This window comes from Rhincodon typus, chromosome 2 (assembly GCF_021869965.1).
Source record: "Rhincodon typus isolate 14 chromosome 2, sRhiTyp1.1, whole genome shotgun sequence".
Taxonomy (NCBI): domain Eukaryota; kingdom Metazoa; phylum Chordata; class Chondrichthyes; order Orectolobiformes; family Rhincodontidae; genus Rhincodon; species Rhincodon typus.
In genome coordinates this window covers 140317297-140334607 of record NC_063333.1, presented here as the reverse complement: position 1 = coordinate 140334607, position 17311 = coordinate 140317297, and the positions used below count along the sequence as shown (strand labels likewise).

General features: G+C 43.2%; 1 protein-coding gene across 1 annotated transcript in view; it reads right to left on the bottom strand.

Annotated features, from left to right (window-relative positions):
• The window catches only part of LOC109912227 (acyl-CoA dehydrogenase family member 11), a 145479-nt gene that overhangs the window by 122089 nt on the left and 6079 nt on the right, over nt 1–17311 (bottom strand). Inside the window, 3 exon segments of the mRNA XM_048609168.1 lie at nt 4391–4552; nt 11325–11450; nt 13403–13502. Coding sequence (XP_048465125.1) covers nt 4391–4552; nt 11325–11450; nt 13403–13502 — 388 coding nt within the window.

Below are 17311 nucleotides of genomic sequence, written 5' to 3'. Positions count from 1 at the left end.
TATCATATCCATACTTATCATATCCATACTTATCATATCCATACTTATCACATCCGTTTCTTATCACATCCATTTCTTATCACATCCATTTCTTATCACATCCATACTTAGCATATCCATTTCTAATCGTATCCATGGATAAGGAACCTCTCCGACAGGAAACTGACAAACATGGAAAAAGCCGTTCTCACCCGAGGACTGAACTACAACTACAGGGACGCCAACAAAACGGAATTCCTAGCTACACTGGAAGCCACACTCAAGACCAACAATATCAACGAAGAAACACAACAAACCATAAGACACATAGTAGTCCCCGCACTAACCAGAAGGAGTGAACTCAACACACGGGAAAGACAAGCCCTGGACGGATTAAAGAAGGACAAGAACATCACTATAATACCTGCAGACAAAGGGCGCATGACAGTGATACTGAATAAAGGGACTACATCTCCAAAGCACAAGCACTGCTCGCCAACGAGAACACATACCGGCCATTACAGACTGACCCGACACCGCAACTAATCAACAAAATCCTCTACACGCTACAAAGACTTAAACAAACAGGACAGATCAACAAAACAGCCTTCTTAAAAATGAAACCCGAAGAAACCAACACACCCCGATTCTACGGCTTCCCTAAAGTGCACAAGCCGGAAGTCCCCCTCAGACCCACAGTCTCCCTACCAGGCACTCCATCGCACAGATAAGCCAAAGAACTACAAAGAAGACTCAGGCACCTAGTCAACAAATCACCCCACTCCATCCACTCAGCCCAAGAATTCCTCAACTCCATCAAAGACGTAAAGATAGAGGATGAAGAGACCATGATATTGTTTGATGTCACTGCCCTATTCACATCAATAGACATAACACTAGCAAGGGAAACAATGACAACACTACTTGAACAAGAACACAACCCCAGTGAAACCATCTCCAAGGACAACATGCTCAAACTATTGGGCCTATGCCTGACCACCCACTTCACCTTCAACAGCCAAACATACGAGCAAATCAACGGGACACCCATGGGATCACCTATCTCCGGACTCATAGCAGAAGCAATGATGCAAAGACTGGAAAGGACTGCCCTTCCGCAAATCCAACCTAAACTATGGATACGCTACGTAGACAACACCTTTGTCATAATTAAACGGACCAAATTAGAAGAGACACACAAACTCATAAACAACACCCTCACTGGAATAAGATTCACCTGAGAGGAGGAGAAGAACAAACAGCTCCCTTTCCTGGACGTCATGGCAGAGCACAAGACAAATGGGGAACTGCAAACGAAAGTACACCGAAAAGCCACACACAGAGACCAGGTATTGAACCTCAATAGTAACCATCCCAGCACACACAAACGAAGCTGCGTGTGAACACTATTTAAAAGGGCAACAACACACTGCAGCAACATGGAACTACGCCAAGATGAAGAAGAATACCTCTTCAAGTGTTCAAGGATAATGGATATCCAAAGAACTGGGTCAGAAGATGCCTACAAGAACAGCATCAGAAAGATTCTACACGCCCCGACACACTCATCACACTACCCTACATCAGGAACACGTCAGAACTCACCACAAGACCCCTATGACCGCTGGGCATCAGAGTAGCACACAAGCCCACATCAACCCTACGACAACTGCTCACCCAAACTAAAGACCCACACCCCGCCATGGACAGGACCAAGGTCATCTACAAAATCCCCTGCAGAGACTGCGAGAAACACTACATCGGACAAACAGGAAGGAAACTAACAACAAGAGTACATGAACACCAACTGGCTACAAAAAGACACAACCAATACTCACTCATCTCAATCCACATGGACAAGGAGAACCACGACTTCGACTGGGACAACACCAAGATCCTGGCTAGGCAGAGACAAGCACGAGAATTCCTGGAAGCATGGCACTCCACGAAGCATGCTATTGATAAACACATTGAGCTCGACCCCATATACATTCCACTACGAAGGAAAACTGGAAGTGAGACAATCCATCTCAACGAACCGCAGAGTTTAAAAACCAGGCGGGAAAACACACCGACGCTTCATCGGAGGCTGCACTGAGGACGCTACCCAGCACGGTAACGAAACGTCTGCGAAACAACAAACCAGCTCGGTGAGCCAACCAACCTCAACACCCACAACCTGAGCTTCAGATCTACTCCAAAGCCTTAGGGACTAGTTTAGTTTGGGATGATGGTCAGCATGGACTGGATGGACCAAAGGGTCTGTTTCCGTGCTGTATGACTCGATCTCATCCAAAAGACAATACCTCTGAAAGTGCAGCACTCCCTCAGTATTACAGAGGAGCATCAACCTTGATTTCAGTGCTCAAGTCTTGGAGGGACTCTTGAACCCAGAGGCTTGTAATTGAGAAGCGAGTGTGCTACCCACTGTGACAGACCTGACACTAGCACCATGAGTTGGGGGTTACTGCTGGATCCCATGGTGAGAAGTGGGGGCTCAATGACCAGAAACACAAACAAAACATTATTAATGAAGGTAACACCAGTGGCATGTGTTTAGATATCCCCACACCATCAACTCAGACTCTCTATCACAGTTCGCCCAAGGACATTGCTAATGAAGAAATATAATGACCACTGCCACCCTGCCGACAGTACCATTTTCAGAAAGAAAGAGAGAGAGATGAAGCAGTAAATTAAAGCTGGAAATCTGAAACAAATAAACAGAAATCATTGCAGAAACTCAGCAGGCCTGGCAGTATCTGTGGGGAGAGAGAGAGAGAGAGACAGAGTTTACATTTCGGGTCCAGTGACCCTTGTTCAGGGTGAAACAGTACGTTTTCAAGGAGATTGTTATCATGTTCCAAAGAGAATATACATATTTCGCCTCAACGTTTGATCTCAAAGTTAGAGCATGTATTATTATTCATGGTGACAAATGAAAGTGGGCTTTGTTTTTGTAGCGAGTGCATGGACCTCACTGGGAATGCAGTTGATCCCGTATGGGATCGAGGATCAATCCGAGGCAAAGTTTTAGTCCTTTTATTAGACCCAGAGAAAATCTCAGCCTGTGACTCTATTGAAACATAGAAAATAAGAGCAGGAGTAGGCCATTCGTCCCCTTCGAGCCTACTCTGCCATTCAATATGATCATGGCTGATCATGTAACTCAATCCTCTGTTCCCACTTTCTCCCTATACCTTTTGGTTCCTAGCCCTAAGAACTATATCTCACCACTTCATGAAAATAAAAGTAAGAAGATTGGAAACTCTCACAAGCAAACAGAGAGGTTGCAAAGGAAAACAGTTATCATTTAGAGTCTCTTCCAAGACCCATTTGGTGATGGTTCTCTTCCAAGCCAAACCACTTGGGCATTGCAAGGTTTTAATCTACCAAAGGACAGAACTGACATTGTAATCAGTCAGATGTCAATCTAACTGGAATGACCATTTTGATGCTCATAATCCATGGAAACATAGAAGATAGGAGCAGGAGTAGGCCATTCAGCCCTCAAGCCTGTTCTGCCATTCAATACGATCAAGGCTGATCATCAAGCTCAGTACCCTAATCCTGCCCTCCCCACGTATTCCTCAATCCCTTTAGCCACAGGACATATATCTACCTCCAGCTTGAAAGAACATTGTTTTGGTCTTCTGCGACATTCTATTTAGTGAATTCTACATGCTCACCACTCTCTGGACGAAGATATTTCTCCTTATCTCAGTCCTACAAGGTTTACCCTTTACCTTTAAACTATGACCACTGGTTCTGGACACCCTGGTCATCGGGAACATCCTTCCTGCATCTACCCTGTCTAGTCCTGTTAGGATTCTATAGGTTTCTATAAGATCCTCACACATTGCCCCCTTCCCCACTCCATTCTTCTAAACTCCAGTGAATACAATCCTAACCGATTCAATCTCTCCTCAAATGTCAGACCCGCCATCCCTGGAATCAGCCAGGTAAACCTTTGCTGCCCTCCCTCGAGAGCAAGAGCATCCTTCCTCGGAAAAGGAGAACAAAACTACAGACAATATTCCGGGTCTGGCCTCACCAATGCCCGAGGTAGATGCAGCAAGACTGTGATGTCAATTTATATATTATCTAATGAAGACAATAAAAGAGGCAGACAGTGCAGGAAACTTGTGACACTCTCAAAAGACGCCCTGCAGTTGCAGTATTACTCGCAGTTTGCCCATTATGCCCGGTAAAATAACAACACTTTGGCTGTGGCATCGTGAAGTTTAACATGTGCATGAAATGGGAATCTTGTCTTTGTATTCAAGAGTGTCTAGGTGCACATTCTATTTGCATATACATTATATTTGTAAAATTGCAGTAATCCTGTAAAAACACCAGAAATATCAATAGATTTTCTATTTGGAAATAGTTTTCTATTTGGAAGGTGAACCTGTCTCTTGGAGTAATTGTGGTCTTTGCCATAGCCCTGTAGTCCCAGTGCTCTCCAGTCAATGCAGTGAAGTCAAGCAATTGTTGCCAGCATGGCCAAGTACAGGGCAGAGCATTCTGCTGGTTTCACCCCCGGAAGACTCAGGTCTCGAAATATCCGTCCCTGGATCGCAAATAGAGAAGAATAAAACAAACCCAGGTGAGTTGGTGTTAAGCCTGTAACTCTTAGGCTGTCAGATTTCATTCGACTGTAACCTAACACTTGGTTTCAAAACAAACAGATACTTCCTTTTAATCTTCTTTCATGGCAAGGCCAACATTTGTTGCCCATCTCCAAATGCGAGTGGAGTGGCAGTTAATTGTCAATCACATTACTGGGGGTGTCGAGTCACATGTAGACCAGAATGGGTAAGGATGGCAGATTTTCTTCCTGAGAGGACATTGGTGACTAGATAGGTTTTTACAAAAATCAGTGCTGGTTGTCATGGTCGCTATCACCAAGACTAGTTTTCAATTCCAAATTCTATTAGCATTGGTAGGATTTGAACCCCAGGAGCATTAATTCATGTCTCTGGACATCTAGCCCAGTTATTTGGCTACTACATCACCATTATCACCATGGGGAGAAAGAGCCCCTGTACCAGGTTTCTGTTCATGGCAATACACTGTCAGGACCTCCCCTAGTGGAAGTATCTGAAGCTGTGTAAGCAGTTTAATGAGATAGGGAGGACGGTTCCCCAGCTCTCATCCTACACTGCTCTAACTCTGTCAATGGTCATATGTTTTCCATCTCAGATCTATGATGAAATAGCACAAGCTTCTATATGTGTAACAAGTTTTATTTCCAGTGCTTTAAAACGTCTACTCCGAGCTTCAGCTCTGACCTCTGACTCCTTCCACGGATTGTCTATTTTCCTCTGAGCCCACACCCAGTCTTAACCAATCAAGCACATTGAGCATAGATCAGTTAATCAGACTCACATAATCAAGCGCAGAACAATGGATAGCTACACCCAAGGGAGACCCAAACAGAGGGAATATCCCAAAACATATGGGATGGAGGAATATATTGTTTGATGTAACATTTCCACCACACCCACGATAACCGTTGACTTTGATTACTCCCGGGGAACCAGCAGCTTCATCCCAGTTGTTGGCAGGCTGACAAACCTAGCACAAGGCCCCACCTACAAACAAGCCTGGGGTAGGAGTGTACCATTAAGGTCATGCCAACAGTCCCAGCTAGGAGCTCATATAGAATCCTAGTCTATTTTGGCACAGAAGGTGCCCATTCAGTCTAACCAGTCTGCTCTGGCTCTTTCAAGGAGCAACCCATTCGCCCCACTCCCCAGTTCTCTTCCCCAGAACCCTGTCATTCTTTGTCCTTCAACTGTTTGTCCGTATCTCTTTTTCAGGCTACAATTAAAAGCCTGTCCAGTTCCCCAAACACACTGTCTAAATCTACCCATTGAGTAAAAGGTTTCTCTTCATGTTGCATCTGCTGCTGTGGTGAGTCCTCTCAAATCCGTGCCCCGTTGTTATTGATCCTTCAGCTACTAGAAACTGTTTCTCTTTATTCACACTCTCTGAACCCTTGCTGATTTTGAACGCCTCCATCCTCTTATACTTCTCAGCTCTTGTTAAAACAATCGCAGTCCCTCCAGTGTAGACTCACAACTCGTGGCAGGGAATGCATTTAGCCCACACAAACCTAACTTTTTCAAACCCATCCCCTGCATGGCCCTGCAAATGGTTTCCTTTCAAGTATTCATCCAGTTGGCCTTTGGAAAGTCAGTAAGCTTCACACAGTCAGGAAGGAGAGATTACATTCAAGAGTGAGACACAGCCCGAATGTGTATATAGCTTAACACATGAGGAATGTTTGAGTACTCTGGGACTATACTCATCGGAGTTTCAAAGGATGAGGGGGGATCTAATTGAAACTTTCAGAATACTGAATGGCCTGGACAAAATGGATGATGGGAAGATGCTTCCATTCGTAGGAGAGTCTAGTACCTGAGGGCACAGCCTTAGAGTAAAGGGAAGACCTTTTAGAATGGAGATAAGGAGAAACATCTTCAGCCAGGGAGTGGTGAATCTATGGAATTCACTGCCACAGAAGGCTGTGGAGACCAGGTCATTGAGTACATTTAAGACTGAGATAGATAGGTTCTTGATTATCAAGGGGATCAAGGGTTACGGGGAGAAAGCGAGAGAATAGGGTTGAGGAACTTATCAGCCATGATTAAATGGCGGAGCAGACTCGATGGGTCGAATGGTCTAATTTCTGCTCCTATGTCTTATGGTATTATAGTACAGGGACATAAACAGAAATTGATGGAAAAAGTCAGCAGGTCTGGCAGCATCTGTGGAGAGAAAAACAGAGATAACATTCTGGGTCCAGTGACCCTTCTTCAGATTCTCCAGAACAAAAACAGAAGTTGCTAGAAAAGCTCAGCAGATCTGGCAGGATCTGTGAAGAAAAATCAGAGTTAACATTTCGGGTGCTTTCTTCAATTTTTTCCAACAATTTCTGTTTTTGATTTCTAGCATCTGCAATCTTTGGATTTTTTTGATAGTTCGGGAAATTTGGAGGTAATGTGGGAACAGAACTGGTAAATCTTTTCTTTCTCCATTTTAAAAATCTTAGAATTCAGCAGTCTAGTGAAAAGGTTAAGATGGTAGCTGACTCAGCTGACTGAGGGTCAATGAATCACCTGAGGACTGAATAAGCCCTTGACAGGTGTTAATTACTATTGATGTCTAACTAGTATGAGGCAGCTCAGTTTATGACAGGGTCTGTTAAAAGTGCACTATCAGTAAGATTTGCACAGTCAGGAAGGAAAATTACATCCACATTAAGACATGGACTGTGCGAGCATGTAGTTCAGGGAATTTGTAGGTAGCATGGGAATTCGATGCAGAGGAGGAGGTGCTTTTTGCTTGCTCGTTTTTGGTTCATAGTTTGTAAGGTGTTTTTTAAACAGGATAAATTGATGACCAGGATCAGGGGCCCAATACAAAACCCATCAATTAATTGGTTGGTGATTGCTATTAATTTGACTGTCTACTATAGGTTACTTTGCAGATTAAAGGCAAATAGGGAAAATATTTATAAGCCATAAACTGAAAGACCAATATGATTTTTTTTAAAAACTAAATTAAGAACTAAGTGCAGCAAACTTTGTTTTAACTGGCACTCTTGATAAACTGGCAAAAATTATGTACTTGAAATACTGCAATCTACCATGATATCAGGGTATTTATGCTATAAATAAAGTATAATAGTGATGTGTATATCCTCTGAATTATGTTGCTATTACTTATCATGTGCTTTTACATTGATTTTAGAAGGTATGTTGATGTTTTTACATAGATATTTTTGGGGATATTGAGATCTTGAAGCTTTGCTTTGTCAGGGTTTACTAAGGTGTGTGTACCTCTTGATTATCCGGAATATTTAATCAAACAGCTGTATCCTGGTCCCATAGATGTCAGTTAATAAAAGGCTTGCTGCAATTAAAACAGAGATGCTGAGCCAGGCAATGTGCTGTAACTGCATGATGTGGGAGCTGGTGGACCCCAATATCTGCAGCAAGAGTTGGTTGCTTGAGGGACTCCAGCTCAGAGTTGATAAGCTCGAGTCTGAACTTCAAACACTGCAATACATCAGGGATGGGGAAGAGTTTCCTGGATGCTGTGTTTCAGGAGGCAGTCACACCTCCTTAGATTAACTACCTCAAATTTGGTCAGTGGTCAGGGACAGGAGGGTGTGAGCAACAGTGAGGCAGGTAGTGGGATCCAGGAGGTAGTGCTGGAGGAGCCTCTGCCCTTCAGCTTGTCTAACAGGTTTGAGATTCTTGCTCCCTGTGTGGGTGAGAGTGGGGACTGTAGGGAGGAGGGGTAAGCTGACCACAGCACTGTGATATAGGGAGACATTCAAGAGGGGGGAGGAAACAGAAATGTCGTAATCCCCGATTATGAGCCCATCCCATCGGACCAACTCCCTTTTTATGTTTCCTAATGGGTAACAAAGAAATGGCAAAGGAACTGAATCAGTACTTTGCATTATTTTTCACAGTGGAAGACACCAGCAGTGTATCAGAACTTTAAGAGACTCAGGGGGCAGAGATGAGTGTAGTGGCCCATCACTAAGGAGAAGGTGCTGGAGAAGCTGAAAGGTCTGAAGGTGGATAAATCACCCAGACAAGATGGACTAGACCCCAGAGTTCTGAGGGAAATAGCTGAGGGGACTGTAGAGGAATTGATGGCAATCTTTCAGGAATCAGTGGAGTCGGGGAGAATTCCAGAGGGCTGGAAAATGGTTAATGTAATACCCTGCTTAAGAAAGAAGGGAGGCAGAAGACAGGAACCAATAGAGCGGTTAGCCTGAGCTCGGTCGCTGGTAAGATCTTAAGAGTCCATTATTAAGGATGAGATTGCAGAGTACTTAGAAGTGCCTGGTAAAATAGGGCTGAGTCAGCATGGCTTCATTAAGGGGGGGTCATACCTGACAAATCTGTTAGAATTCTTTGAAGAGGTAACAAGCAAGTTATTCAAAGGAGAGCTTGTGGATGTAATCTACTTGAATTTCCAGGAGGCCTTTGACTAGGAGACATTTAAATAAGATAAATGCCCATGGTGTTAGGGGCAAGGTACTGGCATGGTTAGAGGATTGGCCGACTGGCAAAAGGCAGAGAGTGGGAATAAAAGGGTCTTTTTCAGGTTGGCAGCTGGTGACTAGAGAAGCTCCCCAGGGGTCAGTGTTGGGACCATAACTATTCACGTTACACATGAACAATCTGGATGAAAGCACTGAGGGCATTGTTGCTAAGTTTGCAGTGACACAAAGATAGGTGGAGGGACAGGTAATGTTGAAGAAGCGGGAGATCGCAAAAATACTTATACAGCACGGAAACAGACCTTTAGTCCAACTCTGCCGCGCCGACCAGACATCCCAATCTGATCTGGACTCATTTTCCAGCATTTGGCTCATATCCCTCTAAACCCTTCCTATTCATGTACCCATCCAGGTGCCTTTTAAATGTTGTAATTGTACCAGCCTCCACTTCCTCTGGCAGCTCATTCCATACCTGAACCACCCATCTGTATGAAAAAGTTACCCCTCAAGTATGTTTTAAATCTTTCCCCTCTCATCTTACAACTATTCCCTCTAGTTTTGGACTCCCTATCCTTGGAAAAAGACTTTGTCTAGTTACCCTATCTATGTCCTTTCTGATTTTATAAACCTCTATAAAGGTCACCTTTCAGCCTCTGATGCTCCAGGGAAAATAGGCTCAGCCTATTCAGCCTCTCCTTATAGCTCAAACCCTCCAGTCCCGGCAACAGCCTTATAAATCTTTTCTGCATCCTCTCAGGTTTAATAACACCCTTCCTATAGCAGGGTGACAGGCTGGGAGAGTGGGCGGAAGTGGCAGATGGAATACAATGTGGGAACGTGTGAGTTAATGCACTTTGGTAGGAAGTATATGGGTGTAGATTATCTTTTAAACAGTTTTTTTTCCGGAAATCTGAAGCACAAAGGGACTTGGACGTCCTAGTTCAAGGTTAACTTGCAGGCTCAGTTAGCCTTTAAGAAAGCAAATGCAAAGTTAGCATTCATTTTGAGAGGGCGAAGATACAAGAGCAGGGATGTACTACTGAGGCCGTACAAGGCTCTGGTCAGACTGCATATGTAATATTGTGAGCAGTTCTGGGCCCCGTATGCAAGGAAGGATGTGCTGGTGTTGGAGGGGTCCAGAGGAAGTTTACAAGAGTGATTCTGGGGACGAACGGCTTGTCGTATGAGGACTGGTTGAGGACTCTGGGTTTGCACTCAATGGAGTTCAAAAAGGTGAGGGGGCGATCTGATTGAAACTTGCAGAATACAGAGAGGCCTGGATAGGGTGAACGTGGAGAAGATGAGGACAGAACAGACACCCTTTTATAACTGAGACGAGGAGGAATTTCTTCAGCCAGAGGGTAGTGAATCCTTGGAACTCATTGTCACAAAGGGCTGTGGAGGCCAAGTTATTGAGTGTATTTAAGACCAATAGTTAGGTTCTTGATTGGTAAAGAAGTAATGGGTTATGGGCAGAAGCCAGAATGCAGTTGAGAAATATATCAGCATGGTTGAATGGCAGCATGGACTCTATGGGCTGAATGGCCTAATTCTGCTCCTATATCTTATGGTCTTATAATTGAATTTGCTTTGCCATTATTTCAGGCAGAGTAACAACTCACTACACAAAAACATTTTGCGTCTTCCTCCACCTCAAACCCCAGCTCCTTTGCCAATTTAGTGACATGTCTCCAGTGAAAACAGTTTCTCTCTCTATCTACAGTTTTGCTCATTTGCATAAACAGTCTGCATCCCCCTTGTAACTTCCTGCTCAGTTCTGCAAAATGTCCTGGGCCTCTCAACTTTAGGCTTAACTTTACCTAACAATGGACAGGGACACCTGTCTTGCCGAAACAGTGGCCAAGTCATGATTCCAGAAGCCCTGATCATGAACTCTGAATCAGAGGGACCACGTGCAGACAGATGGGATTAGAATGGCATCATGGTCAGCACAGACATTGTGGGCCGAAGGGCCTTTTCTTGTGCTGTACTGTTCTAGGTTCGCTTTCAAAACCCTTCAAGCATTCAATTTTCCTTTCAGCTTCTCTGGTCCAAGAGTAAAAATGTCAGTTTATCCCGACTCCCCACATTACGGAAGTCTGTCATCCCTAGTTTCTGTCTGGCAAATCTCCTTGGCAGTGTCAGAATTGGGAAAGGAATTGTTCAGAGACCATTCACTCTGCTTATCCCACTGTGGGCGCAGACAAAAGACACTGGAATTAAAAAGCATACTACAACTTAAATTATTTATACATCTGCTGGACTGTAAAAGATTTTTCATAGATGCACATAACATACATCTGTTCCCACGTACCTGCACACACTCCATCACATAGAAGTCAGTGCCAGCAATGGAATGGTCATCTACGAACATCAATGGCTTCGGTACAGGAAACCCAACCTCAAATAATGCCTTTTGCACCTGATATTCTCTACCCACCTGAAGAAAAGAAACAAAAACAGTCTCTGGGTATTTCTCCTTCCCTCCTACTGAAGCAACTTTATTTAGTCATTCTTTACTTGAATTGATTTATTATTGTCACAAGTACCTAGGTACAGTGAAAAGTTTTGTTTTATGTGCAGTACAGGCAGATCATACCATAGAAAGTGCATTGGTTACATCATTAGTAAGTAGGTAATTACCCATATCCATGAGAGACCATAGGCCTTTCTCTCCATTAGAGAGAAACAGTTAGTTCATATAAAAACAGGAGTAGGCCATTCAGCCCTTCAAGCCTGCTCCACCACTAAATATGATTATGGCTGATCATTCAACCCATTACCCTTTCATCCCTTTAGCCCTAAGAACTATATTGACTTCTTTCTTAAACGTTCAATATTTTAGCCTCAGCCACTTGCTGAATTCCACAGGCTCACCAATCTCTGAGTGAAGACCTTTCTCCTCGTCTCAGTCCTAAATGGCCTGCACCATTTTCTTAAACTATGACCCCTGGTTCTGGACTCCCCTGTCATCGAGAACATCCTTCCTATGTTTACCCTGTCTAGTCCCATTAGAATTGTACAGGTTTTGTTATGGACCAGAACAAACCCCCTCAAAATATATGAAGAAGTTAGCCTAAATTTTCTTATTTTAAAGGCAAGTGTCAGGCGTTGCATTCTGAATGCAATTTGTTTGGTAAAACTACCAGTCTCGAAGCAAAATGCACTTTATTCAGACACTATAGTTAAATACAACAAAAGAAAGAATTGGAATAACTTAACTCTCGGACAATTTAATAGAACAATAGATTATTTAACTACTACACAGTATCTGTTCCAATATAGTAACATCCCTTACACACACCCTTGGCAAAGGCAAATTCATAAAATAGATTGTCTCACATGCAATTCTCCAGTCCAGGAGGAAAAACATTAGGAGAAAACTCAGAGTAAGTGGCAGGGAGAGATGTACTGCAGCTTCCAAGCCCAGCTTTAAGAACCCAGCAAGTTCTACTGAAAAACTAAAACTTAAAGTCCTGGTTCTGGAGGAGCTTGACCTAACCCATTCAGGCTGCTTCTATTGTTCCAATTTTTTTTTAATCCCCAAGGCCTTACAAGCTGTTTACCTTATTGGCTCTGAGTAGAACAATCAGTACCTCTGTCTCAACCTTCCTTCTTAAAAAAAACTAGACAAAATACACCCCTTAAAGCCATTGTATCATCACAGTTTGTGTGAGAACCTCACTCTTCTGAACTCCAGTGAGAATAGCTAAATAACATCACTCTGCATCAAATATGAGTTGAATTGAAAAGAACTACATTGGCTGTAAAGGGGCTGTGTGGTGGTTGTCAAAGAAGCTTTATGAATGCAAGTCTTTCATTTTAGGATAACCTGCCAAATAAGACCAAGTACTTTGGAGGTGTTGTCACTGTTATAATGTAGGAAAGTTGGCAGCCAATTTGCACACAGCAATCTCCCACAAACAGCAAAGTGTCAACTGGGAGAATTTTTTTGAGTGCCAGTGATTGAAGGATAAATATTGCCCCAGACTACCCTGTTCAATGTACTACACTGAGAGTCGCTTGGGACTTTCTACTCAAACTCTGGGGCAGGGCCTGACTCTCAAATTTCTGACTCAGCCTTAAAACTGCTGCCAACTGAACTGTGGCTGATAAAGAAGGAATGGCTGATGCCAACCAGTGGCCTGCCATTGTTGGCACTAGGGTACCAATGAGTAATGCCACCCTTGTTTTTTTTCTCTTTCTCAGAGTATAGTCACTTGCATTGTCTTAAAACAGAGTTAACATCAATACTTGAGTTCCCTGTGACAAGACTTGTAAGTAATATCAGTACCTTTTTTAATGATCACACTGCAAAGCAACGCTGGACGTTCCATCCAGAAGGCTGTGACATTCAACAGCCAGCTTTTCCTTTACTCTTGATTACTGTACCTGATGTGCTCCTTTCAGAAGCGTCCCGGGGGGTCTCTTCCTCAGTACATACTCTTTGTCTCCTTTCTGCAAATGGAATGTTGGGTTGGACTGTCCCCATCTAGCACAGAACATAAGAGGAACTAATATTAGGGATGTTTCCTTTACACCACTCTGGAGTTTTTAACAAAAGAACTACAGCAGTACGGAAAGGGGTGTGACAATTAATTTTTGACAATGAAATGTATCTCTCTGTTGTCTCCAATTGTCAAAGTACTTAAACAATGTCTGATTATTTCAGACAAAAACCAAAAATTACTGAAGAAACTCAGCAGGTCTGGCAGCATCTATGGAGAGAAAGTAGAGTCCATATTTCAGGTCTAGTGACACTGAACCGCAGTACCTAGGAAAAGGTGGAATATATACTGAAGATGGGAAGGGGTGGAGGGTATAAAGCAGTGAGAGGATAGATGAAAACAGAGCTCGGGAGAGAGAAGGACAGGCAAACAAAAGAATGGTTATTAATAAGCCTGGGAAGGAGGAAAGCTGATAATGGGGACCATGGGGGAGGTGATGGCCTAGTGGTATTATCGCTAGACTGTTAATCCAGAGACCCAGCTAATGTTCTGGGGGGCCTGGGTTCGAATCCCGCCACAGCAGATGGTGAAATTTGGATTCAATTAAAAATAACTGGAATTAAGAATCTAACGATGACCGTGAATCCATTGTCGATTGTCGGAAAAACCCACCTGGTTCACTAATGTCCTTTAGGGAAGGAAATCTGCCATCCTTACCTGGTCTGGCCTACATGTGACTCCAGACCCACAGCAATGTCGTTGACTCTGAACTGCTCTCTGGGCAAAAAGGGATGGGCAATAAATGCTGCCTAGCCAGCGATGCCCTCATCCCATTAACAAATAAATAAAAAATGAATGAATGAGTGAAAATGGGTTGGCTGTGCTGAAAGCAGTTTGTGATGACAAGGTCTGGGGTACGAGGGTGGGGAAAGGACATGGAAGTAGGAGCTCATGCCCTAAAATTAGAATGCGATATCAAGTTCTGAAGGCTGCACTGTCCCCGAGCAGAAAACTCTACGAGTCGATGGGTTTATAGTGGATATTGGTGGCCAGCCTATGCCCAGAAATGGAAACAGATGTTGAGGAAGGGGAGGGATAGACAAGGGGAAGGTGAGAGCAGCTAGCTATTGAAAGCGAAATTGATACATTTTCCAATTCCAGACAAGTGAGGGAAGCAGCATCGATAATATCATCAATGAACTAGAAAAAGAGTTGCAGGGTGGAACCTGAGTGGAATTGGAACAAGAAATAACGAGACAGGCATAACTGGGACATATGCAGGTACCCAATGGCCACACCATTGATCTGATGAAAGTGCGATGAGTTCAGGAAGAAATTGTTCAAATTTCACAATTTGAAGTTCTGCCAGTCAATCTGACTGAACGATTGATTGTCTGTTTTCAATGAACCATTCCTTTGAGGCAAAAGAATGTGTTTACATAGCAATGCCTCAAAATGCTGTACAGCCAATGAAGCACTTCTGACATGCAATGCAGAAAACAGACAGCCAATTTATGCACAGCAAGACTCCACAACCAGCAATGATTTGGAACCAGATAACATCCCAGATTTTCCAATCAGGGTCAGAAATGCAACTTTTAGCCTCCTTTACAAACCTGTGGAGACCAGTGCAGGAAATATCACAACAAGCAGCACTGAGGAACAGTAGAAACTGTACCCTTTCCCACAGCAGCCATCAGGCCATATCCTCCAGCTTAAATGTTCAAAAGCCACGTCAACAACTACTGAGAAGCAGTAACTATGTAAGGTAAGTGTGGGTGCACAAGGGAATGGGGCAGAAGGCAGTAGGGTGACAGATAAACGTAGGTCAAGGGGCCAGGTCAATTACAGCAGAGTCAGTGAGGGTGTTACAATGGGGTATCAAGGGTGAGTTGAGTGTTCAGTTTAATAGATGCCCAGGAGCTGGATGATGTTTATAATTTGGTAACTTTGCCTGGGTAATTGCTAAATCTTTGGTAACTCCAAATTCTCCGATTTCAGATGTCTGGTCATTTCCGGGACAATTCCCAGGAATTTTGCCACTTGAACCTGCAACTTTCTGATTCCGAGGCTAGCGTGCTTCTACAGGGTAACACCTGACAGCATGGAGGGGCATTTGCACATATCTGCCATTAAATACAGAGCTTATTATCTGGGAGTTCACTAGCCCCTGATTATCTTTGCAGTTGTTTCAAAGGATGTGGAAACTGTTTGTATGAAAGAGTGTGGGAAAAGCCGGCTAGAACACCACCTTATGTTTTACTTGTTTTAAAAACATATTACTGATCATTTTGAAGTTGGTTGTTTAACACTATTTAGGAAACATGCAGTAGAATCTCCAACCATGATTGCATCAGTAAAGCTCAGTTCGTTTGACATCAAATGCTGAACCAAGAATATCCATATAGCCTGCTCTCTTCACACTGTCTAGAACAGGGCATTCCTGTATTTTCCACTATCACCTATCTTAGATGTCAACAAAAGCAAACCAGCAATAAAACAGCATTACAACATTCGGTATATAATTGTAACAAAAGTTTTCAGTACACAGATGGCCCAAAGATCATGAAGCAGGATTATTTTATTCCATCAGGTCATTACAAATATATTGGGAAAATAACACTAAGCTAGGAAAACAAAGTATGTGTGTAGTTCATATCTTGGTGAGGAAATCATTTGACTGTCTTTCCCTCTCTCCGTGAGCTCTCTTCCTCACAAAGGCATCTTTCCCTGCAGACAGGCTCTGCGCAACTGCTCCAGCTTTCCATCACAATCTGCTAGAGGCTTCATTCCATAATTATTGACATTACGTATTATAGATCAACATAACTCAAAACACTGCGGTGAAAAGCCTGCTCCTGAGCTGTCACTAGCAATTAAACTTCATCTCCTCCTAGACTCTCACACTTGGCAGCAACACAATAGTGTCAAACCTGTTGCAGGACAATTGAAATTTGAATTAATGTCAAATCAGTGAAGTGGCAATAAATAAAGTGTTGCAGTACATTGTGGAAGCTTGGTTAACTTTGTCTGATAATACTCCTATGGAATATGGAGAACTTACTACATAAAAGACACTACATCAATGCATCAGAACAGTGCTCCAGTATGACCAGTACAGAGGTTGTTCCCTCTGGGTGAGATAATAAGTCGCTGCAGACATTCCCCAGATTACAAAACAGGTTCGGTTCCTGAGTACGTTTGTAAATTGATTGTATGGAATACAATACAGTACAGTATAAAATCTGGCCACAAGTAGGAGAGAACGTTCTGAGGAAGGGTCACCGGATCCGAAACATTAACTCTGCTTTTTCCTTCACAGATGCTGCCAGACCTGCTGAGCTTTTCCAGCAACTTCTGTTTTTGTTCCTGATTTACAGCATCCGCAGTTCTTTCAGTTTTTATTGAGGACGTTCACATCAGATTCTTCAAAGTTAATAGTATTTGTTCTAAGTACAAGAATTTGTGAATCAGGGAACCTCTGTGACACAAACTAATAAGGCCTTTTAAAAACAAAGTTTAGCACTGGGATTCACTAATCTAGGGATAGAATTGAAAAACAAAGAACTTGTGTTTAAAAAGTTCTATTGACCTTCCCGCAAACCATTAATGTGACTAGTTCTCATCTCTAAAGGCCTGCTTGTCATGTGACCAGGTGTCACATGACCAAGTCTCCAATGTTGGCCAAGCCCTGTTACATTTCTGAGATAGTAGGAACTGCCGATGCTGGAGAATCTGATATAACAAGGTGTAGAGCTGGATGAACACAGCAGGCCAAGCAGCATCAGAGGAGCAGGAAGGCTGACGTTTCGGGTCTAGACCCTACTTTTCTGCTTTGTAAATAGTTGAATGA